The following is a 24,066-nucleotide window of genomic DNA, read 5'->3' on the forward strand; positions in this document are numbered from 1 at the left end:
AGCTGAGGCTGGACATATGCTTAATATGCTTAATTTTCTATTGTTCTAAAACAATAAATCCATTGTATTCGAGCCAGAATCCCAGCTTTGTTATGCTTATACGCGTTATGCTTATAAATAAAAAAACGTGTAGTGTACTTTTGGATGGCGGTCAAGTATTCTTAAGAAATTGCCAAAATTGAGGGTGAATTATTCTTAACATGTTCTTACTTTTTTGTACTTGACTATTTTACAAACATGAGAAATAATCATATTGAGAGTTTTGGACTTTTGAGTTTCATCCTGATATTCTTATAGAAGATATTCTTATATAAAAAAGCGTTTATCTTAAATGCTCCAAACAACGTTAAACTACCTCCAGATGTTATGTCATTTTCAGTCGTTTTGAGCAGTTTGGAGTCTTGTACAGTAGAGTAAACAAGGATGAAGCAACATTGGCTTACTTTCAGGTACCTACCGGGGGTTGGAAAAGATGTCAAAACTTAATATACGAGGGGGGGGGTGGAATAAAAATATCCTGGATGGAAAACTTTCGAAAAATTAATTATAGCGCCCCAGCAGGTATCCGAGAGTAGATTAAATGACATAGTAATGATGTTTCTATGTCACGAATAGGTAACTGCTCAACCTCGTCCCCATGTATCCCAGGCTTTATTTACGTTACTGATTGACGCCAGAGAATATCCTGATAATGCGCAGGGAACGAGGTTGGTAACTGCTTTGACGTTAAAATCTACTCTCATTCGCAGATCTTTCTTCACCCCTGTCTACGCTACTGTTCTAAAAAATTGAAAAAGCTTTTCATTCTGAAACCTTTTGAAAAAGTTTTTTTCTGGAATTTTATTTTTTGAAAACCTAAAACTTCAAAATAGCCAAAAAGCTCATGAGTTTACGGTTACCGTTTTTGCCTTTTTAAATCAAGTGGTTAGGAGCTGTAGCCAAAAATAAGAAGCTTAGTTAAATAGTTGTCCGAGGGCTAAAGTAATTTCAGAAGTCATCATTTTTCTTGACTTTTTCTTTTTCTTACTCCGCTCACTTGCCGTACCTTAACCCGTGTAAGAGACCGTAGTAAGTTTATGTTTCAAAATATTGCCTAACAATTAATGTTTCATGGAAAATAAAGACTCTGAAAATTTGAAAAAGTACGCAAAATTTGGTTGTCACGCCAAAACTTGGATGGCACGCCGGAATTTGGTTGGCACGCCGGAATTTGGTTGGCACGCCAAAACTTGGATGGCACGCCGGAATAAGGATGGCACGCCAAAATTTGGTTGGCACGCCAAAATTTGGATGGCACGCCGAAACTTGGATGGCACGCCGGAATAAGGATGGCACGCCAAAATTTGTATGGCACGCCAAATTTGTATGGCAAAATGGCCGCCAAAATTTTGGATGGCACGACGCCAAAATTTGGATGGCACGCCAAAATTTGGATGGCACGCCAAAATTTGGATGGCACGCCAAAATTTGGATGGCACGCCAAAATTTGGATGGCACGGGCACGCCGGAATTTGGATGGCACGTAGGCACGCTGGCACGCCAAGACACGTTGGCACGCTAGCACGTTGGCACGCCAAGACAGTTGGCACGCTGGCACGTTGGCACGCCAAGACAGTTGGCACGAAGGCACGCATGGCACGCATGGCACGCTGGCACGCCTAAAAACCGATGGCACGCTGGCACGCGTGGCACGCGATTTAGCAGACTCACAGGGTGTCCCTAATTAAAGTATTTTAGTATTTTAGTATTAAAGTATTAAAGTATTCAATTATGAAATTTTTTAATCAATGTTTGCTATTTTTTGTTCTATTGAGATAGCAAAATGAAAACGCTTTTACTTACGCATTGAGTTTAATTGTTAAATAATTGTTGACTCTGTTAAGAGGTATTGAAAAAAGGCACTCTTTATATTCCACCGTAAAGCACTGTGGTCTTTGGAGTGATCGTTGTTGCCAAGTACCTCTAATACTGAATTTGAATTTCTATTTGTTTTTTATCTTCATCCTTGCGTGAGGAAAATAATAGTCTTTCCTCTCCCAAAAACCCAAAAAAAAGCACGTTTAAAGTATGACTGATTTCTCGCGAGAAACTTTTAACTCAATTTTCACCAATCACCAATATTTGCATGAGCATTATTTTTAGCGAGTCAAGAACATTATTGTTTGAAGGTTTTCAACAAAAGAAATTATGACAAATTTATACAATTTAATAAGGAGAAGAAAAATCAAAATTCAACTAAAAATACTTTCACCATATTTTTTAATGTGCAATAATTTTAGTGTCCCCTTAAAAATTTTAAACATCAATTTTCACGAAAAAGGCCTAAATTTAAGAACATTTCTTCTCGCAAAATAAGTACATTTGTATACAAATCCCTACAAGTTTCTGAAAAATAGAAAAGCGAGCGAAGCGAGCGTATTAAAAGGAGTAAGAAGTCGTCTCGGACGACGCCGGGACGGCTAGTTGACTTTAAACTTGATTCTTAGGGTTAAGGTCCTGCAAAGGCTAGTACCTTAGGTAGAGTACTTCCTAAAAAACTCTCTGTAGGTCTTAGTTGAGATCCACAGAAAGGTATTATTTTGAAAAGGTGTGTAGCTTTCTTAATGTGATTGTTGAAAAGTCTAAATCGTGATTTATATGTAATTAGTGTTGAGGAACCATGTACTTTGGATTGTGTTACTGTAGAATAGACGTGTTTTTGTCTATTCTCCGTGCCTCAACCACTATCCAATTGGTACATTAAGATATAATGGTACATAACTCGTTTTGGTGGCAATCTTAGATATATCATTAGAAATGTGTAGATGTCTCTCTTACCGATAAATCCAATATCAAGGTTCATGTTTGCCATGTCTGTGTTCAATCGCCTTTAAGTTTTGACGCACCTTCTTCTCTTCTTTCTTCTTAGAAATGTAACTATTTACAGTGAACTTTTCTTTTTTTACCAAGGAGAGAAAGGAGAAATTAAAATAGGTGCGAAACAGACTTAACGAAAAATTCGTTTTGGTGTGAACAATTAGATTACTTGTGTGTATAAAATAAGGTAGTGTGCATCCAGGGTGTAATTTTTTAATTTAATTTTTCTGGTTTATCACCTGGTTTTCGATTTTCATTCAGAATTCAGGATGCAGCACGTGCGTACCACGTCGATTTTTCAAATTTTACAATTTCATATTACATCCCTAAGGCTAAAAATAGCAAGGATAATATTTCCTTTTCCTTTTTCATGGAAATAATATTTATCCATAGAAATAAAATCGCTTCTGTCTCATAGAGAATGCTAAAAAATTTGGATTAGAAATCAGAAAAAATGAAATGAACCGCCGTTGTTGTCGTCTTTTTTTTCTGAATAATTTTTTGCAGAACATTCGCCTTTCACGTGCTGGGGGGCAATAAAAATCGCATCAAAATTTACAAAAATTTACTGTAAGGCACGTCAAACATTTAGGGCGCGTTGATAATAAGGCGCGTAAGAGGGCGCGTCAAAATTCAGGCGCGTGGGCGCGTCAATAAATGGAAGGTGCGTGGGCGCGTAAGGCGCGTCATTTAACAGACTCTTTTCATTTTCATTTTTCTTCAAATCCAATTTTAAAGAAATTATAGAGCGGCAAATAATTTAATCCGCTCAGATTTTTATGCTCGGATATTCCAGTCAATTGGAGGCAAATTCAAGTGAATAGTAAACCTGGTCTTAATACCTCGTTTTTTTCGAGTTTAGTGTTGTTTTGGTCACAAAGTCTTTTCTATGTAAAAGCTATATCTTAGCCCAGCTAAAGCAAAGCAAAACACTCCAGTCTCAATGTCCGTATGATCTATTTCACTTAGTGTGGATTAAATTATTCAGCTAAATTCCAATATGATAATATCAATATATTGTCTTCAGCACAAAAAATTCCAGCGGGATAGTTTTGGAGGGCAATCCTAAATGAGCCCAAACCACACTATAACCTCTCAATTTTTTTCCCATAATGCATAATACCAAAAAATTAATCACAATATTTCACTCCCTTCTCACAGACCCACTGGGAACCTTTTCCGATGGAAAAATTGGCCTAAATATCGTCCCCAGTGGAAAATTATACACTGATTTTTGTCCCCAGTGGATATAATCAGATAAGTAATAATCCTCATTGTGCCAGTTTTTTCATCCTCACTGAATTTTCTTGCTCGAAAACAACGAAATACGAATCACCAGCCATAAAAAACATCGGGACATCGATCCCGTCGATTTTTGCTCCGTTCTTTTTACCCCCACCGACTCCTAAAACCCCACCGGGTCTGTGAGAAGGGGGTGTAATGGGGCTCTCCCAGGGGCTGACATGACACGTGAATTAGTCTTTTTTCTACCGTGAATACGTGAATTGGATTTTTTCAGCGCGTGAATACGCGAATTGAGATATCAGTGTGAACGTGAAAATAAGATTTTCCCTGCGTGAATTTGTGAATCCAGATTTTTAGCGTGAACGGTGAAAGTAATTTATTGGCTAGAACACAAGAAAATTTGATAAACTGATAAAGTATGTCTTAAATCTTTTAAATTTTTAAGGTGTAATATTTTTATATAGCCTGCTTCAAAAGAATTTAATACATGCTTTTTGGGACGGGTAAATAACCAAAACAGTCAATTTCAATTACTACAATAAGATTTCTTGCTTACTAAGGATCTACTAAACTTTACACAATAACCAGAGTTGCTTTTACAATGTTCCTCCGAAGTATTGTTCAATGTTAACCAGTATTCAATTTAAATTCTCGATAGTGAGGAAAACTCTTCCCTTCAGCGTACTAACCAACCAACTAATCAATCAACCAGCCACTATTGATTTTAGAGCTCCAGTTTTAAGGTTTCGTTGTTGTTGTTTTTTGTTATTTCGTAAATTTTTAGTATTAACTCCAGTTTTAGTTCCTGTTATGATCGTACGAGTTCCCAATCTGCTTACTGGCTCTGATACGTTTTCCTGTTATGATCGTTTTTTCTTTTATTAGAACCCAATTTATAAGAACATTGAGGCTGAAATTCGTCAAAAATTAAGAACATCGTAAGAACATGCCCAGCCTCAGTTTGAAAAAAAATGACAAGAAACTATAATATTTTCCTCTTTTCAAGCAGTTTTAAACAAACTTAGGAATGGATTTTCTAAATCCAAAGTCAAATATTGTCCAAATTTTATCAATTTTAAGTGCTCTTTATTTTGCATGATATTGTCGATTTAGAGTAGTCTGAAAATTTAAGAACGCATCTAAGAATATTTCAGGCCGAAAATTGCTAAAAAAATAGGCACGTCCAGGCTCAGCCAAATTTTAGGTGTTCTAATAAAAAAAAACGTGTATGTTATGTTCGTTCAAAAAGCTTTCTATCTGGTTCATATTAGCTCCAGTCAGATTTTCTGTTTTGGTCGTTTTTATCGTGCGTTTTGATCGTACTCGAATTTAGCTCTATCCCAGCCGGCACACGACGTTGTTTCAACGTTCATCTAGCGTTATATGGATGTTGTGAACGTTAGATAAACATTGAAACAACGTTGTGTGCCAGCTGGGTAGCTCTATATCAATAGATAATTTTAACTTTTTTTGTTTTTGGAAAATCTTACAATGCTACCAGATCTATACAGGACCCGCGCCACCCTTGGAGGGAGTAAAGGGCCAAAGACCCCTCACTTTTTGCAAAGAAAAAAGTATTTCTATTTCCCATGAGTCATTTCTGAAATTTGCCTCAAAGTCTGTCAAATTTAAGCAATTTAGGGGATAAAATCGAAAAAACTTTCCCGTCGGTGCAAACCATGGTTCCCCTCCACTATATTTGGCCACTTTTCAAAGCGTGGACCCTACTTTTCCAAGACTGTATTATATTAACTTGGAGCAAAGACTTAGCTTGGAGACAGAAAGGTTTTTAAAAAAATTAATAGTCAAAGCAGTAGTAGGTAGTTCTGTAATTTATCCTCAATTTATCCTCTCGATTGGTCTTCGAGGAAGGGATTTTTTAGTGCTAATGCTTATTTGGAGTTTCATTTACTTCCCCTCTAACTGACAAACAGGGACATGTTTATACCACCGCCCGAGGGATACAGTAGTAATTTTAACACGACGCCAGGACTAAAATTTCGCTCAATGAAAACCAAAATAGCTAAAAAAGCCTTAAAAAGGTCGAAAATGGCGAGAATAAGGTCACAAAACTGCATGCAACTTCAAGAAAAGGTAAAATATGGAGGTCATAAAAGGTCAAGCACAAGTTTAACCACAGAATTTAAAACAAAAGCAAAATTTGTGCGTGAATGCGTGAATTGGCAAAAATTTGTGCGTGAATACGTGAATTGAGGGTCGACTGGGGGATCTGTAATATTACACCAAAACATTCACAGTTCACAAACACAATCCGGCGATCGGGCGAACCGCTGGGGGAACTCTCAAATAATTCAAGTACCACAACTATTTTTTCTCATCCTAGAAAAAACAGTCGAACATATTCGAAATTACGAAATTCAAATAAAGAACTATTCTTTTGTCTTTTGTAAGGATCAGTACAGTAAGTAAATTTTGGCTTTTGTCATTGAAATCTGAGCATCTAAGGTTAGAATTTCTTTTTTTATTTGCTTTTACGTCTTTCCCATAAAGCTAATGTTCTTAAAAAATCATACTGTCGTACCTGAAGCCGCTTGCACCACTTACAATATAATCTTTTGTACAGCTCTAAGTATCAGAACCACTAAAGAGTGAATCAAGGGACGAGTTCTACAAAATTTGTTCTTATAAAGAAAAATGTCAAATCTTGTTAGGGTCACCGGAAATAACGAACGAACTACCTGACATATTGTTTGACATTGGAACAGCAGTTGCATGGTCGACTTCACGCCAACATCTCATCCCACTCCATCAATAATGCAAATTGTATGAATCTTCAACTGTGTGACATGTTGAATGGGATTTCGAGTGAAAAATCTGTTAACTTTAGGTGTACAAACTTTCGCAAAAAAACTCACTAAAACGAAAACTCACTATTTTCGCGATTTTCGTGTGAAAATTTTAATTCTTATGCCTTGATTTGCGAAAGTCTATGCTCGCGAAAAATATTTTTGTCAAATTCGCGAGAGGAAATGTCGTAAATTTCGCGAAAGTTTCTGCTCGCGAAAGTTTGTACATCTAAAAACAATATGATATTTGGTAAAAAGGAAATTCCACAAATTAACTTTAATTTTTGATTAACAGAGTAGACTTTTAACATGAGACTTTATACTTAAGGCCTTAGGATCTCAGAGAATTCAAATGCATATAGAAGCCACTAAACCCCTTTAAAATCGGTATATTCCACGAAATATAATGAAAGTACTGAAGTCCGCAAATCGAAATTCTAAAAATCGTTGATATACCAAAAATGCTCAATTTTAAACTAGATAGTAGAGGCCCCCCAGCGGTTTGCATGATGGCGTGATTGGGACTTTTTTCTTGCGTGATGGCGTGATTAGAGATTTTTTGGCGTGATGGCGTGATCAAGATTTTGGCGTTATGCGTGATAGGACAAAACTTTGAGGCGTGATGCGTGATTTGGGCTATTTTTCGCTATTTTTTGCGTGATGACAAATTTTAGCGATTTTCGTGATGCGTGATGGAGAAAATCTTTTTGCGTGATGGCGTGATTAGGGGTGCCGCTGGGGGGCCTCATAGTAAATTGTTAGCCCTGGTGAAGTTTCATTTTACAAAATTTGGTGTGTTAGAGATAGATTGAATTATACTTATAAGTCGAAATAAGGGCGAAATAAGAGATTTCCAATCCTGGAAATATCTTGAAAATATGATATTTCCACATACTTTTGTAAATATGGAAATATGACTTTTCTATATTTCCAAAGTATTGTGGAAATACCATACTTAATGATATTTCCAAATCTGAAATATCATATTTTCAAAATATTTCCAACTTTCGGAAATTATTTCCAAAAATGGGAAATATCTTGAAAATATGATGTTCCAATGAATTTCAGAATTGGAAATATCATGAAATATGATCCACAACTTTGGAAATATAGAAAAGTCATATTTCCATATTTTCCAGATATTTCTTTCACCCTCCAGTAACACTTTTGGTTGTCTACGTTCTCGTTTGCCACATCTGTAAGGATGTTTTTATTGTGGCTCTGTATGACGCTTTTCATGATTTTGGTGCAACTATAGCTGACTTTAACATTGTTGTGGTTGAATATATTGCCGAGTCTATGATGTTTTTGGGAATCCATATCGATGAGTTGAAGGAAACTTCGTACAGTATTCGTTTTAACGTTCTGGTTGTACGGGGGGGGGGTTGAACCAAGTGATTTTCACTATCAATAGTATAAAAATTTCCAAAAATTTCCATCTGAAAAGTACTAAGTAGTAGGTAGTAAGTATTAGTACTTGTAAGTACTTGGAAGTAAGTGTACTTGCCGATAAATAATTTCATTTTTACAGGGGAGCCTCTTTTTAAAAGCTCATCAAACAAATTTTCAGAGTGAAAGGAGAGTTGCAATCTTGAAATTTTGTAATTTATCGTTGAAACAAACCATTTCATGATAGAAACGAAAAAATCCAAAATTTGTTGAGTTCCCCTTTAATGACCTAACCATAAAATAGAAAGAAAGCCTTATGGCATACTGAGCATAATTTTCTATGTCTCTGCAGACTTTCATCTAGAATTTCCTTGCGAGAAATATTAAAGTCTATTCACGATAAGTGTGCACTCTTTTTTCTTTTACCTATAACTTTTGAAGGAATTCTTCAATCTTTATAAATTTGGTATCGTTGGAGAGATATTTGCAAGTGGAACAATTTGAAATAAAAAAGTCTTTAAAAAAAATCTAAAAACGAAGATGAAAATGAAGAAGAAAAAAATGAAGATCTTGTAGAGAAGTGTTATAACTTTCATTTTCACTGGAGAGATTCTTTGATCTTAGGAGATCATCACTGTGAAGAAATTTCACTAAAATATTTATTTAATATAAAGTTATGATACAAAGTTAATAAGTGATTGACCAACCTCGTGCCCGTGTATCCCAGGCTTTATTTATACTACTGATGGACGCCAGAGAATATTATCTAGCGCTATCAGTAAGTATAAAAAAGCTGATAATACGCAGGGAACGAGGTTGGTGATTGACCCCAAAAAACAGCAGAAAACAGCGTTTTTAGACGTCAATCAGCTTATAACTTTGCTTGATATCTTTTGACTGAATGATTATTTTTGAGAAATTTTTTCACAGTGATGATGTTCGATAATCAAGGATTCACTTCAGTGAAAATGATAGTTATAGCACCTTTCTACAAGATCTTCATTTTTTTCTTCTTCATTTTCATCTTCATTTGTAGAATTTGTTTAAACATTTTTTTATTTCAAATTGATCCACTCACTAATATCTTTCCAATGATACCAAATTTATAAAGATTGAAGAATTCCTTCAAAAGTTACAGGTAAATGAAAAAAGAGTGCACACTTATCGTGAATAGACTTTAATAAGGTTCTATAAAAGTTGCTCATCATTGCGGCACATACAAAGGTAATAGGCTGAGAGAAACTTGGAGGATTAGGTTTTCCAGTCTCTTTCCTTCCTTATAATGACAGAAAAGATTGTATTTTGGGGTTTGGAGTAACTGATTCTCAAGATTTTCTCCCTTCAGGGTTAACCAACGGCCCGAATAAGATATCGATCATTTTACTACTTTCATTTCTAATCACAATTATTTGTTGCTCATAAATGAAATAAAAAATCCTAGAAATACAAATGTGAAAAATGAAAACACTTTAAAAAAACTGAAATGAAAAGAATTAAAAAAATATTTAATGTGAAAAATAAAATTCATTATTAAAAAAGTTTCATTTATGTTTGCGTGAATACGTGAAAATATAGATATAGTTGCGTGGATACGTGGGTTTGAAAATTTGATGTGGGCGTGAAATCAATTTTTTTGATTGCGTGTGATTGCGGAAAATGTCCGTTCATTTTTATCTAATATCCATATCCCCTATTTTGCTCAAAATTTCTCTGATATTTTTGAAAAACTCAATCTTGAATTGCATGCTTGAAAAAAATTACGTGACTGTGAGCATTTTGGATACACAGGAAGAGAGGGTTTCTTATATCGCTTAAAAGTAAGACATTTAAAACACAATATGAGTGTCCCACGGCGCATTGCCCAGTGCCTGAGTGCACTTAGCAATTATTTTGATCTTTCATAGGCTCCTGCATAGGCTAGATTAGGTTTAAACTGATGTTGAGAAAACATTAAAATCTGGCATCCACCTTTCAGAAGCACTTGGCTCGGAGCAAATTAGGTATGTGTGGACCGGAACTCCGAAAGCCGACCCTTGTCTTGAATAGCCAATTTTCGAAAGATTTCTCAGCCTTAGAGAGACCTTTCGACTTTTCATTGTTTTTATCACATTATCCTGACCCTAAAGAGTTTTTAGCACCCTTAGGGTGACCCAAATAGGGGGAATCCTGACCCTAAAGAGTTTTTAGCACCCTTAGGGTGACACGAATAGGGGGAATCCTGACCCTAAAGAGTTTTTAGCACCCTTAGGGTGAATCCTGTAAAATTTTAGCACCCTAGGGTGACAATAGGAATCCTGACCCAAAGCACCCTTAGGGTGACACGAATAGGGGGAATCCTGACCCTAAAGAGACTATTTTGATTTTTTTGAAACCCTCAGAGAAACTTGGGAAGGTAAATGAAACTGATCTTTACCGTCCGCACAAACAACAACTATTTTTGCCTACTAGAAGTAGCCACGGGCCATATTTTTTATACTGTAGTAACATATTAGAATTATATAATATCGTAATCAAGAAAAATATAAATCATCTTTTAACTGAAGAACAAGACAACAGAACTATAAGAACATACATAAGGGTTCAATGGTGAAAGGATTAAAAACGATAGGAACATTTTAAGGTTTTATGAGCCTTAAGACACCTAATTTCTTAGGACACTGCACAAACATGCTTACAAAGTCAGACAAAATAGTGAAATTAAGAAAATTTAAAGAAAATTTTTGGACTAAGAACAAGAACATTCGAAGGCTTCAAAAATTTTAGATGTTCTTATAAAAACATATACTTTTGCTGGAGCCAGAACATTCAAAGGCTTTGCGGTAAATGGTGTCGACTTCATATCTGATATTCCGATGGCAAATTGACGGACGTCCACGCCCACTTCTAGACGCCCACGCCCACGCCTACGTCGACTTCTAGAAGCATCTTGTTCATTCGCTGCAAAGACAGCTTTTGATAGAAGCCTTCATTAGTTGCTTCACTCTGCAAGGTGTAAGAAAGAAAATCTTTAATAAGATCTTGTGTAGTGTAAGTTACTTCGCAGGGATAAAATTTCGCGTTTTTCGAGGATTTGGATGTCATAACCGCAATTAAGTCTCAATGGAAATTTGGACAGGCATATCCGCGAAACATTTTTGAGCTATGATAACTGGGATTAATGCAGCGCTAATAATCCGTACTCTCGGGTACCTAATAGCCGGGGGGTTGGAAAAATCTCAAAATTTAAATAGCGGGGGGTTGGAATAAAAATGTCCTGGGTGGAAAATGTTCGAAAAGGAGGCTGATACAGCAGAATTAAGGCAAAAAGAGGAAAATTTTAAAAAATAAAACAAAAAAAATGTGTCAAAAAAAGATTGGATCGAGTTTAGTGGGATAATTAAATAATTAAGTGGCATGCGCCTGACCACGTGACTACGGTCGAAAAGGTGAATTGGATCCGTACATGCATAGAATATTTGTCGGCAAGAAATCGACTCTAATGTAATAATTTTTTTTTTATTTTCCCTTTTTGAGTAAATTAAAGTCAATTCGATTAAATGTACCATGATCTTTTGTCTTACCCCTTTTTTAGCAAAAGTTTCAATTTTGAAAAATTAAATACCGTTAAAAAAGATATTTCAGAGCACTATAATTTCTGGGAAAGGTAATCGGAAAAAATGAAGATAATGAAGAAAGTACCTTATCGGCCAAAACTTAGTCTGCCCTAAGTGACTATAGTGAATTACCATTAAAAAGTGTCTATTTTCCATCTGCATGTAAATTTAGAAATTGCCCAAATTCTTAGTCGATCTTAATTATTAGTCGGCCCTTAGTGACTAAATTTTGACGAGGTGACTAAAATTAGGGCCGACTAATAATTAAGGCCGACTAAAATTAAGGCCGACTAAGTTTTGGCCGATAAGGTAATGAGCTTTTCATTCTTTTGGTACTAGAAACTTTATTTTTAGGTTACAGGTACTTTGAAGCCTCCTAATTTCACCTATCGTTTTTTTCCAGCAACGAGAACGTGTTCTGTTCAATACTTACCACATCTTTCTGCTGTCCAACAGGACATGTGTTGTTTGAAATCAATTTCATTATTGCTCATCACACGTCTTTTACAAACACTGCACGACATAAGACGACATTTATCGTTCCAGCAACGGAAGATTCCTTTATCGGCGACGTCGTAAATAAAGATACTTTTACATTCTCTGCAGATATCGAATCTTTCTCGGTTTCTTCCATCCTTTTGTCGAGCTCGAAGGTAATTGGTAAAGATCTTTCTACAGATTTTTTCTTTGAGGTAGTTTGGTAGTATGTTGAGATCTTTAATCATAAGGACCTTGTTACACTTTGGACAGTGGATTGGTTCGTGTATCTTTTGAACTATAAATTGAAAGAAAAGGAAATCAGAATATTTCAAAGAAGTTTTTTTTTGGTAAGCACAATGCTTATAAACATATCCAGGCTTAAGTCTTTGAACAAATTGTACATCGCTTATTAAGCATTATCACATTATAGATCTTATCGGAGTTTTTTATTTTTCTAAAAAAAGCGATGCATTGTGGGATTGTTTCGGGAGTATAATAGAAATCTCTTAGGGATTCCTAGAGGGAATTCTATTGTAATACCCCGAAACAATCCCATAATGCATCGCTTTTTAGAAAAATCAAAAGCTCCGATAAGATTTATCGAATTAACCTGTAACCAGTTTCTCAACACCCCTGTGTTACAGACCTGAGGGGAGCCCAGCCCCATACTGGAAAATTTGGCAAAAATTTCGTCCCCGGTTGGAAGAATACTACTTTCATTTCAGCCCCATTTGAAATTGAATGTAAAAAATTACACTCCGAAATCATCCGTGTACTGGATTTTTAAGCTTGAAACAATAGAATTTTTATCCGTATTATTGGTATTTCGATAGAAAGTTTTATCGCCACTGGTGGGGAAAGTTTTTCCCCGGAGCTGTGAGACAAGGGTGTGTTGACGAGTTTTATGTGTGAATTTTCAAAGCATTTAACTTCCAAATTACAAAGAAGTATGCACGATATGTAAAGATTTGGACAAGATTTAGATCGTGTAATTAAATTCTTAACCGTTAACGAGTTTGTTGCGAGCTGGACCCTTAACGGGAACAAAGAGGAGGGAAAAAAGAAAAAGAAAATATTTTACGACGCTTATTGGATAATTTAACAAAAAATTATCTCCAAACTACTGTATTTCCATACCTTCTTGGTTTTCCAATGTTCCATTGATATACCATTTCAAGCATTCCACACAAAAGGTACATCCACATAAAAGCAATCGAACTCCAACGTCACCAACTATCGCTTCATTCTCTACAATCTTGCCGTCCTTAAAGAAATGCGATCTTTCTATTTTAATACAATTGAGTTTCTGAACCTCTATAAATCTATTGTCTCCTAAACTCGAGCAAGCTTTTTCGTCCCTTCAGTTGGCAAGGCCTTATAAACCTTCTCCATAACTCGAAATTTCCTTAACTCGAACAAATTTGTGTTCCCCTTGCGTGTTCGAGTTATGGAGACTCCATTGTATAATGAGTCTGCTTAATCGCGTGCCACGCATGCCAGCGTGCCAACGTGCTTTGGCGTGTCAACGTGCCAGCGTGCCATCCAAATTTGGCGTGTTATTAAAATTTCGGCGTGCCATCCGAATTTCGGCGTGCCATCCGGCGTGCTTGCATGGCACGCTGACACATTGGCACGCTGGCACGCGTGGCACGCGATTTAGCAGACTCTTGTATATTTGAGTCTCCATAACTCAACCACACACGGAGAACACAGACTTGTTTGAGTTAAGGAAATTTCGAGTTATGGGAGAGAAGGTTTATAACTAAAGAGACAAGAAAACTTGTTCGAGTTAAGGAGACAGTCCGTCGAGTTATAAGAATTCGAGTAAAAGAGATATACTGTAATCGCATCCAAATACTATAAGCTGTGACTTCAGAATGATTTTGTACAAGGCTTTGGAAATAAAGATATAAAACAAACATTTAACATTAACAATTTTGTGGACAAGGTTTTGGAATTAATTTTGGCCAATATGAGGAACCAAAACATGAATGAACCAAACAGCCCTTAAAATCGGGGGTCTAGAATCGTGAAAAATGTCTTTATTTTTCTACACCCCTGTCTCGCAGCCCAACTGGAACTTTTTTCCTTAGTGGGAATAAAAACTCCTATCGAAATCCCGATGAGGATAATTCTATTGTTCCAAGGTTAATGATCCAGTGGGGATGGTCTTGGAGTACAATTTTTAAACTTTGAATTTCGAATGGGAATGAAATCAAAGTTATTTTCCCAGTGGGGCTGAAATTCCAGGGTATTTTCCCACCGGGGACGAAATTTTTGCCAAATTTACCAGTGGGGCTGGGGTCCCAGTGGGTCTGTGGCACAGGGTTCTTTTTTTATATTTGGATTTCGATTTTGCCCAACGTAGAGTTATTAAAAAGATACACACCTTTTGTTTCTTCTCCATATCTGATTCATCTGATTCTTGTTTATTCTCTCCCACAGCTAGATTCACCTTCCTTGGTGGCCTGGCATTATCAAAGGCGATTGTCTTTCGACAAAAATGACACAAAACGCTATCGCTATCATTGATGCCTAAAGGCTTTTCACAACACATTAATTGATAGATATACTGTTTAGCATCTTGTAACAGCTGTTTATCATCACCAACCAAAGTCATTATTGGCAATTCTCCAGCTTTTCCCACATTTTGACCAAAACGAAGATCAATTTTAACAGCTTTATTTTTGCTCTGTATCTCCTTCATGTTTTGAAGTATCACACTAAGGTTATTGATGCTTCTTATACGGATTTGAGCGTTGTATTCTCGACTTTGATCACGTAGACACATCCGATAGGTATCAATATAAGCCTGTATCTTCTCACCCATTTCTTCACGTTTTGCATGCTCACCAAAAATCTCAAAGGCCAATAAAGACAGATTTTGAGTCTTCCAAACTACAACACCAAATTTTTCTTTTGTACTCTTCATTTTCCATAATTCTTCAGGACACTTATATTGCATGAAATATTCTCGTTCGCCATAAGACAAATCTGTGATCTCAATCCGCTTACAACCAAATGTCTAAAAAAATAAGGAAATATCAAAATTGGGCTTTTCCATAAAAAAACCCGTATACTCCCTGTTGAGGAGGTCCATTTCCGTTCCAAGGGGGATAATATTTAATATGTGGCGGAATTCCAGAGGGAGATACAAAAATCTGTCAAAAATAACTGGAATTCCATGGGGGTAGCTTTTTAAATCCTCCCAAACTTCAGAATTCCATCGGGGTTTAAACCTGAAATCGCCTGGAATTCCAAGGGGGTACAACATTTCTAGCCACAGAGGGATGGACGGTATACGGTTTTTTTCTGGAAAAGCCCATTACCAAAAAGACGAATAATCAGATGGTGTTGATATAACTTTGGCCTATAGATTCCTGATTATGATCCCAAAGCAAAACCTCCAAATTCTTCCCAAACTGCTTCCCAAAGTCGAGAAATGACAATTGGATGAAATCTTTTAAATGGGTTCTTACAGGATTCCTATATTTCAACACCCCCTTCTCACAGACCCATTAGGACCCTTCCGGCCATAATACCGAGTTTATGTACTTGCACTTTTGAGGACGGTAGAGTGACTGAAGCGATTTGGAAAAACCCGCAATTCAGCCTCGCAAAATCGAGGACGGTAAAAGTGCTGATTTACCGTCGTCCTCAATTGGTCAGGATCTACTCAAATTAGAACCTTACCGTCTCCGTCGCTGAAAAACACACATACATAATCTCGCTGCTAATATCTTCCCCAGTGGAAAATTATATCCTAATCATTGTCTCCACTGAAAATAATCAGATAAGCAAATCCTCACTGCAAAATATTCCGCGATTTCCTCCATCCCCACTGGATTTTTCTGGCTCGAAAACAATGAAATTCAAATCCCCAGCAATAAAAAGCATGAAAATATCAATCCTCATCGAGTTTTGCTCCATTATTTTTACCCCCAATGGCTGAAAAAATTCTACCGGATCTGTGAGAAGGGAATGTATTTACATTTGACGGTTTCCTTGCTAAGAGTCAAAAATGAAATCACCATCAAAAAAGGCCTCTTTGAAAGAAACTAATCACAGAAACATCCAAATGTAAGCGATACCTGCTTGGTTACTATGGTTACTATTGTTCTCGTTGAATATGCGCTAAATAGAATTACGATCTGTCATCACAGTGTATGTACGCTATGATATTTTCGAAGCAACCCAGCTGGCACACAACGTTTTTTCGACGTTTATCTAATGTTCCTAACGTCCATATAACGTTATATGAACGTTGAAACAACGTTGTGTGCCAGCTGGGAAAAGCAAAAAGTGGAACTAACCTTATTTAGTTGTAGTCTTTCAACAATTTGATCAAGGCTGCTCTGGAAATCAGCCAGATTCTTTTCCATTCCAATTTCTTGGTTTTCAGCTTTGTTTCGCATTTTGATACAAAACATTTTCGTCTCCTTCTTGATGACCAATTTGGTGGAAGTATAATAATTCATCAACTTCTCTATTGAAGGATAAATCGCCGTATCTATCACACTCCATTCAATTTCTTGATCAATATAAACTCTGGTGTTTGCAGAGAAATATTTGCCCATCCTTTTCTGGTGTCGCAGCATATATTCATACTTCACAGCTAAATCGTTTTCGTCGAATCGAATTTTAGCAAATGTACCACCATCAATGGTAATATTTGGTTCACAAAATGTCTCATCTTTGCAAACTGGTTTTAGTTCTTCCAACATCTTTAAAATTCCTGCCTTCGTTAGTTTGCCATCTCTATCTTCCAATACTAAACGTCTGTGATGCCATTTATTGAATTCCTGAGATAAGGAAGGACGTGGAATCTTTGGTTGTCCTTTCACAATAAGACCAGTTTCAACTTCACATAATGGCTCTGTTGTTTCTTGAGTAGGATAGTTCCTTGTCTGGTCTGAAGCCAACACCTCATAATGATAATGCGTCACCATTCTGGAAACTTCCAGGTAACATTCATCAATTTCCTTGGTTGAACCATAAATCCTGATCTCAGAGATTGGATAGAAGGTCTCGATTGCTGCATTACTCTTCTTTTCAATATAAGCCAATCTCCGAATCTTTTTCTTCTCGACTTCACACTCAATCTCATCTTTGTCGATTCTGGAAAGAACAGGATTACCAATGAATTGCAGCTTTCTGCACTGGACAATATTTTTGATCTTTTCAATATCATTGATGGTACGTTCCTTCCATCGCTTACTGGCAGCTTCAATGATCCAATCATTATGAACACGACTTGATGTTGTAGTCACAACGAAACCATTCCTCGATTCAAACAATTTATAAAAAATAATGGTGGAATTTTTCACAATGTCACCTGGCTCGTTGAGATGTGAATTTTTATTCAGCATCACTTTCAGCAAATGAACGCCTTGATGCTCCTCACCTTCATTGGCGATTGGTGTTATCATTGAATAGCCAGCTTTCATAAATTCAGGATCGTTACATACACAAATATTATGAAAGTATCCAGCTATGACGATTTTCATCAGGGTTTTTGGATCACTGACCAAATTGGTGATCTCCTTCTTTGCAAGATGTTTAGTTCTCTCTTTCGAACGTTGTCTTAAAGTTGTTTCTTCTTTCTTGACCAACGATCCAATGGAGCAACTGCTGTCAGCTTTTATCGTTTTATACACTTGATCGATGGATTTCGATATCTGCTTAAGGCTGTTAAAATCCAACCCCATTGTCTCGCACCAGCTTTCCACAGTTTCCAGATTCGCAGACTTCAGCTTTTGCTCAAATTTCTTGTACAAATTAAGAATGGTTAAATGATCTCCAAGATTATTGGTATATTTTGCGCGTTCGATATTGGTTTCTTCATCGGTATATATATTCCCTTCGAGAAGAACTGCCAGAGTGATAGTATCGCACACTCTACCATATGGTTGAGCTGCTAAAACCATTTTCGCGCCTTCTAAAGAGACATCTCCCATCAACGATAATGCAAATTTACCATCTGGAGAAATATCAACTTCTTGTTTGAAAAAGCTTTGATTTTTCTTGCACAGGAAACCGAGATTCAAAAGACGTTCTTTGGCATTTTGAATCGATTCTGGATCAGGTTGTGCGTCTTTCATTAAATGAATATTCTCCAATCCTCTTGAGACGTCCATTGCTTCCAGATACAACTTATCAATGGACATTTGCTTCATTGCTGGTTCGTCGAAAGCTTCCATTGTTTCTTCGTGGTGCTCTTTGCTATATAATCGATAACATTGTCCTGGTTGAACACGCCCAGCACGTCCTTTCCTCTGTTTAGCAGATGCTTGTGAGATGTCTACCATTTTGAGAGTGGCCAAACGCAGCCTGTTGTTGTAAAGCATCTTTTTCGCTTTCCCAGAATCCAACACATACGTCACTCCTGGGATGGTTAAAGAAGTTTCTGCAATGTTGGTGCAACAAACCACCTTCTTTGTATTAAATTTGCGTTGAGTGGCAAAATTTCTGCTCTTTCTTTTCTTCTGGGGTCTTTTTTCTTTTCCTTCATGGATTTTGTTGACTTCCTTCAGTTCCTCTAAAGCACGTTTATTGATCTCTTCAACACATTTGAAGATCTCAGATTGACCTGGTAGAAACACAAGCACGTCACCATCAGCTGTGGCACGTTGGATTGGTGCTCCTTCGACGGTTTCGGTCACAATATCATCAAAAATGATATTAACAACGTGTTTAATGAGTGAATCCACTGCTTTTCCTTTCTTTTCGCCTTTGCTCCTACCCTTCACGATTCTCTTCTTATTAGCATCTACAAACTCTTCAATACTTTGGTCCACATCATCAGCATCATGATTCAATAAAGGTTTGTAACGTAAGGAAACATCATGCATTTTACCTTCACAATTCACGATTGGGCAATTGTTGAAAAACATTGAAAATGCTTGAGCGTTTATGGATGCTGACATGATAACTATTTTCAGATTCTCCCCATTATTAGCTTTATTGTTATTGTTGACAATGTCACGTAAATGCGCCAGTAGAAGATCGGTATCACTTCCTCGTTCGTGTGCTTCATCAAGGATTATACAATCATATGAGGTTTGCATATTGGTTCTTTTCAACTTCTGCAATAACAATCCTTCTGTTACGAAACAGATTCTTGTATCTTTAGAAATCTTCCTCGACTGTTTCTTCTCATCGCCAGGTTTCCCCTTTGAACCAACATGAAAACCAACCCATCCTCCAATGTCACCAAACTTTCCTTTCAAATCAGAATATCTTTCCTGTGTAGATTCTTGTCTGTGATCATTCTCCGATCTGTCTTCTTTCTTCTTGTAATCTCGATCATATCCAACCCTATCATCAGTGTCCAATGCACGTTCTTGGTCTGTCATAGCCAACTTTGCAAAAAGTGGGTATGCAACCACTCTTCGATCACCATATACTTTTGAAGATGTTGATGCTGATTGTAAACTTCGTGGTATCGGAACAGCTCCAGAATATTCCTTCGCGACCCGTTCCGCGATCCTCATGCATGCAACACGTCTTGGTTGAGTGCAGGCAATCTTTGGGAACTTGTCCTTTAGATTCAAAACGTTGTGCAAATCATCTGCCAAATATTGTGGAACTTGAGTGCTCTTCCCGCTCCCAGTATGAGCAACAATAATGACAGCATCGTGAGTGGTCAAAGATGATAAGATCTCTTCTCGTTTCCGAAAAACTGGCAAATTGAACTTCGTGGTGTCCCGTTTACATCGGACTAACTCACGCCGAAACGATAAGTTCAATGCCTTGGTATTGTTGATTTGCTTATCACGAGTGACTTTCTCTATTTTGAAAAGGATTTCAATTTCGTTTTCTAAAGAGCTTAACGCTAACCCAAAACCAGCTAGTTGTTCTTCGTTGATGGTTTTGTTACATTCTTCAGTTAGTAGCTCATGTTCTTGTGTGCTGTAAATTGGTCTGGGAATTTCTTCCAGTTTAGCCAAATCAAGTTTAATCCTCTCGATTTCATTGTCAATCCGTAACATGTTCTTTTCCAACACTCCTCTTTTATCAACAATGTTTTTGCACCGGTGGTGTGCTTCTGCGGTAGCTTGACTGATTTTTTGAATTTCATATCTTACATTCTGTTGGAAACTTTGATATCGTGGATTTGAAGGTTGAACATGTGTTACTGATAAAAAATAATTGATAAATCTTTCTTTAGTTGTTTCGAATTCATTACTCCATAGCTTCGTCTCAAACAACGCATCGACGATGTTTGCTATATCTTCAGAAACAAGCAGACCTGATAATCGTTTCTCCATCTTTTCCTTTTCCATCAGCTTCGTCTCCAAGGTATGTTGTTCGTGTTTGCATGTCTCAATTTCTTGATGACATTCTGTTCGCTTTCGACGTAGCTTGTTCAACTGGTTTATAGACTCAGATCTGCTAAGCACTGTAGATTTGTGTATATTGTCATGGTTGGTTAATTCTCTCAGCTGTTGGTAGCTGTCCTCTAATTTTTGAAAATAAGTTAAGAGCAACTGAATAACAAAAGCGGGAAGATCGTCAGTCCCAAGCCTCTCAATGGAAGGAAAATCCACTTCATTTTGATCAAAGATTCTTGCCATTTCTTGTATTTTATTTTTGATGTCATAAAAGAACTGCATCAAAAGCATCTCCTGCTGTTCAACTTTCTTGCCTATCTCACTATATCCTCCTGGCTTGTTCAATCGTTCAGAATGTAAATTTTCCAGGTTAGTTTTATGCTCCCATAAAGACAATATATTATTTGCACAATCCTCCAAAAGGTCTTTATTTTCATAAAACTTTCGAAGTCTTTGTGCAAAATGACGTTTGGCTGTTTGATCTTTTTCCACCATCTGTTTTCTCAACATCTCACAGTGTTGCAACTTCTGCTCCAGTTGATCTCTTTGATCTTGAAACGGTTGAATAAATTTGCCAAGATCTTGGTTCAATCTCATCAACCATTGTTCCTTATGATATTCAGGTGAAGTGCTGTGAGTTTTGTTGCATTCGTCATCGTAACAATCAAATCTACATTGGACATCATGATCATGAACCTCTTGGTATTACATTTCTTTAGAATCTGTTTCCACCTTCCCATAGTTTGATCTATCCATCTATGTGTGTCACCCAAACAATCTTTAATGAAAGGTGAGTTGGTAAATCTTTCCAGAACATCAATTTCAATATATACCATACTTTCATGTAATCGATTCCAGTCGCCAAGTGAAGGTTTTCCTATTTTGTTGATATGATTGAAAAGGACACTGGTTTCATTTGTCATTTGGCTCCACACAGACTGCTCATCATCATGAAAATCATCTTTCCTTGCTGAAATTTGTTTCAATCTTTTAACATCATCTGGTATATTATCAACAGCTCTTGAAAAGATTTGACAAAGCTCTTTACATTCTTTTGATTTGACACCGAACTCGTCTGCAATCTTGTAAAAACAGCTATCAATTTGACCAAGGACTGAGTTATCCCAACGAGCAACATAGGTGATCCAATCTTGCTCCGGTTGATGAGAGCGACATTTAGGAGTATCATCAAAATCCATCGCAACTTCACTCTTGATGACATCAGCATATTTGAGAAGGGTCTCGTCCCAGACCACAAGGTATAAATCACCATCCAAATCGCCTATAAGAGGAAAAGCAGACAATATGAAGATAATAGACAAAACATTATATCTTAAACATATAACCTGTAAGAATAGACAACAACAAAAGAAAACAGCTCAAAGAAGTGAAGAGCTCCCAGTCAATATTTGACTAATCAGTTTGTAAATTAGGACATATTCTGACCAAAATATTAGGACAATTGAAGACGAAATTTGGCTGAAAAGAAAGAAAAAATAGTACAAATTTAAGTTTTTTTCAAGCAAATTCCACAATATTAATATCGTTTGGTTTCATTTTCTAAGATGAATATAGAGTTGAAAGTCCCATAGTTTATGCGACGAAGACATTTATGAAAGCCGACCCTTAGAGTGAATGATTTTTGCTGAAGAGGTGACCCTTACACAGATAGACTTTAAGACAGGACCTTATATTCAAAAATTAGTTGACAATACAACTTGACCATTAAGTCTTTGAGACGCAAAAACCTCAAATTGAATTAGAATATCAATTTTAAAAGATATTCAATGTGTAATTAAGGTTGACCATACCTCCACTCATCTTGTCAGCCACTGGACGATCACCTTGCGTCGAAAACAAAATCACATTCTTCATCTGTATTGGAAAGCCTTCTGGTGGTTGAACTGCATTGAGAATCTGAATATCTCCTGGTGAATAGGATGGACTTCTACTAACAATCACATCACCAAGGTGAAAACCCATCTCCGTGGCAACAATACACTGGCCATCTTGTAAGTATTGATGCAAATATTCAGGAAGAGCAGCACCAAACAGTAACCGAGACGCAGCTAAAGGTATCTGTATCCTGCACTTAACATCTGTCATATTCTTCTTGGACATCTTTTTGAATTCTCCTTCAATTTGAGACATCAGTTGAGTGTACGCAGTAGGCTTGCTCGGGTTTTTTTTAATCAAACGGTTGAAAGTGGATTCTTTTTGTAGTAATAACGAAGCTTTAAATGCTTTCATGGCGTCATGCCTGCAATTGTTGACAAGATCCAGATAGTTTTTTTGGATACTCAACAAATCATCCTTGTTTACAGTCTGGCTCATCAGTGTAACGAATTGCTTGTTTAGTTTGCCAAATCTTGCATTGATACTGGTGTCCACTATTCCAAGGTATGGACCATGTCGTTCACTGACTTTTATTTTCATCATTGATCTTCTGACTGTGATTGTTGAATGTGTTTCCTCGTTGTAATCAACCACAAAAACACCTGGAATGAAATAATTGCAAACTTTAAAAACTTTTATAAAACCAGGTATTGGGTCTGTTCTAATGATAAGAGAAACAGGGTCGGAAACTTTACTCTCTAAGTGTACAAAAACCATGAAAAATGAATTAAATTTAAAATCTTAGACTGGAAATGTAGGATGTGGTTGATATTCAAACTCTATACAGTCGACCCTTTTTTAATTTGAACCTTTATTCATGATATTCATGATGTAATCTTATGTAATCTTTTCGTTGATTGACACTCCGAATCAAAACATTTGGCCGCCATTATTGGTGGCAAAACAAATGCGTTCCCCAATGTTTTCCAAGCAAGGACCCCCGGAAAAAATGAGAAAAGATTAATACAGAAGTCCAAATACTCAAAATCAAAGAAAAAACTCTTTCATTGAAATTCTTTAATAATCTGCAATAGATTTCCAAAAGATATTTAATTCTATTATATTACGTCACAGGATATTAAGCTTTCTTTTTCTTAAACCCGCGGTTTCAATACAAAATAGGTTAGCGGGACAATTTTTTGCCACCAATAATGGCGGCAAAGTTGTTACGTCACATCTATTGTTTAGGCGCAAAGATTACATCATGAATATCATGAATTGTTAAGATCTTTCTGTAATTCGAAAAAATATTCCCTCCTCCTCAGCTGAAAAGTTCTTTAAATCACTCTCTTCTGTAATTCGAGCGTTTCTCTAATTGAAGGTATATGTTTGCTCGCTTAAAGATCGAATTTGAGAGTGTAAACTATTCATGATAGGCACCATTGCAATGTCTTCCATAACTCAGCTGATTGGTTGAAAGTGACGTGTTGACTGATTTTACGTCACTTACAACCAATCAGCTATTGA

At 36.7% G+C, this 24,066-nt stretch overlaps 1 protein-coding gene across 1 annotated transcript in view; it reads right to left on the reverse strand.

Moving 5' to 3' along the window:
* Nucleotides 1-10,985: 10,985 nt before the first annotated feature.
* LOC136824100 (uncharacterized) overlaps nucleotides 10,986-24,066 on the reverse strand; it is a 32,525-nt gene continuing 19,444 nt past the window's right edge. Inside the window, exons 3-8 of the mRNA XM_067080264.1 lie at nucleotides 22,515-23,201; nucleotides 16,684-21,985; nucleotides 14,760-15,395; nucleotides 13,508-13,634; nucleotides 12,324-12,665; nucleotides 10,986-11,279 (exon numbers count right to left, since the gene is read on the reverse strand). Of these exons, the coding sequence (XP_066936365.1) occupies nucleotides 11,275-11,279; nucleotides 12,324-12,665; nucleotides 13,508-13,634; nucleotides 14,760-15,395; nucleotides 16,684-21,300 (5,727 nt within the window). The 5' untranslated portion in view covers nucleotides 21,301-21,985; nucleotides 22,515-23,201 and the 3' untranslated portion in view covers nucleotides 10,986-11,274. The remainder of the gene's footprint in view (nucleotides 11,280-12,323; nucleotides 12,666-13,507; nucleotides 13,635-14,759; nucleotides 15,396-16,683; nucleotides 21,986-22,514; nucleotides 23,202-24,066) is intronic.

Source organism: Clytia hemisphaerica, unplaced genomic scaffold (assembly GCF_902728285.1).
Source record: "Clytia hemisphaerica strain Z4C2 unplaced genomic scaffold, Clytia hemisphaerica genome assembly, whole genome shotgun sequence".
In the NCBI taxonomy this organism is placed as follows: domain Eukaryota; kingdom Metazoa; phylum Cnidaria; class Hydrozoa; order Leptothecata; family Clytiidae; genus Clytia; species Clytia hemisphaerica.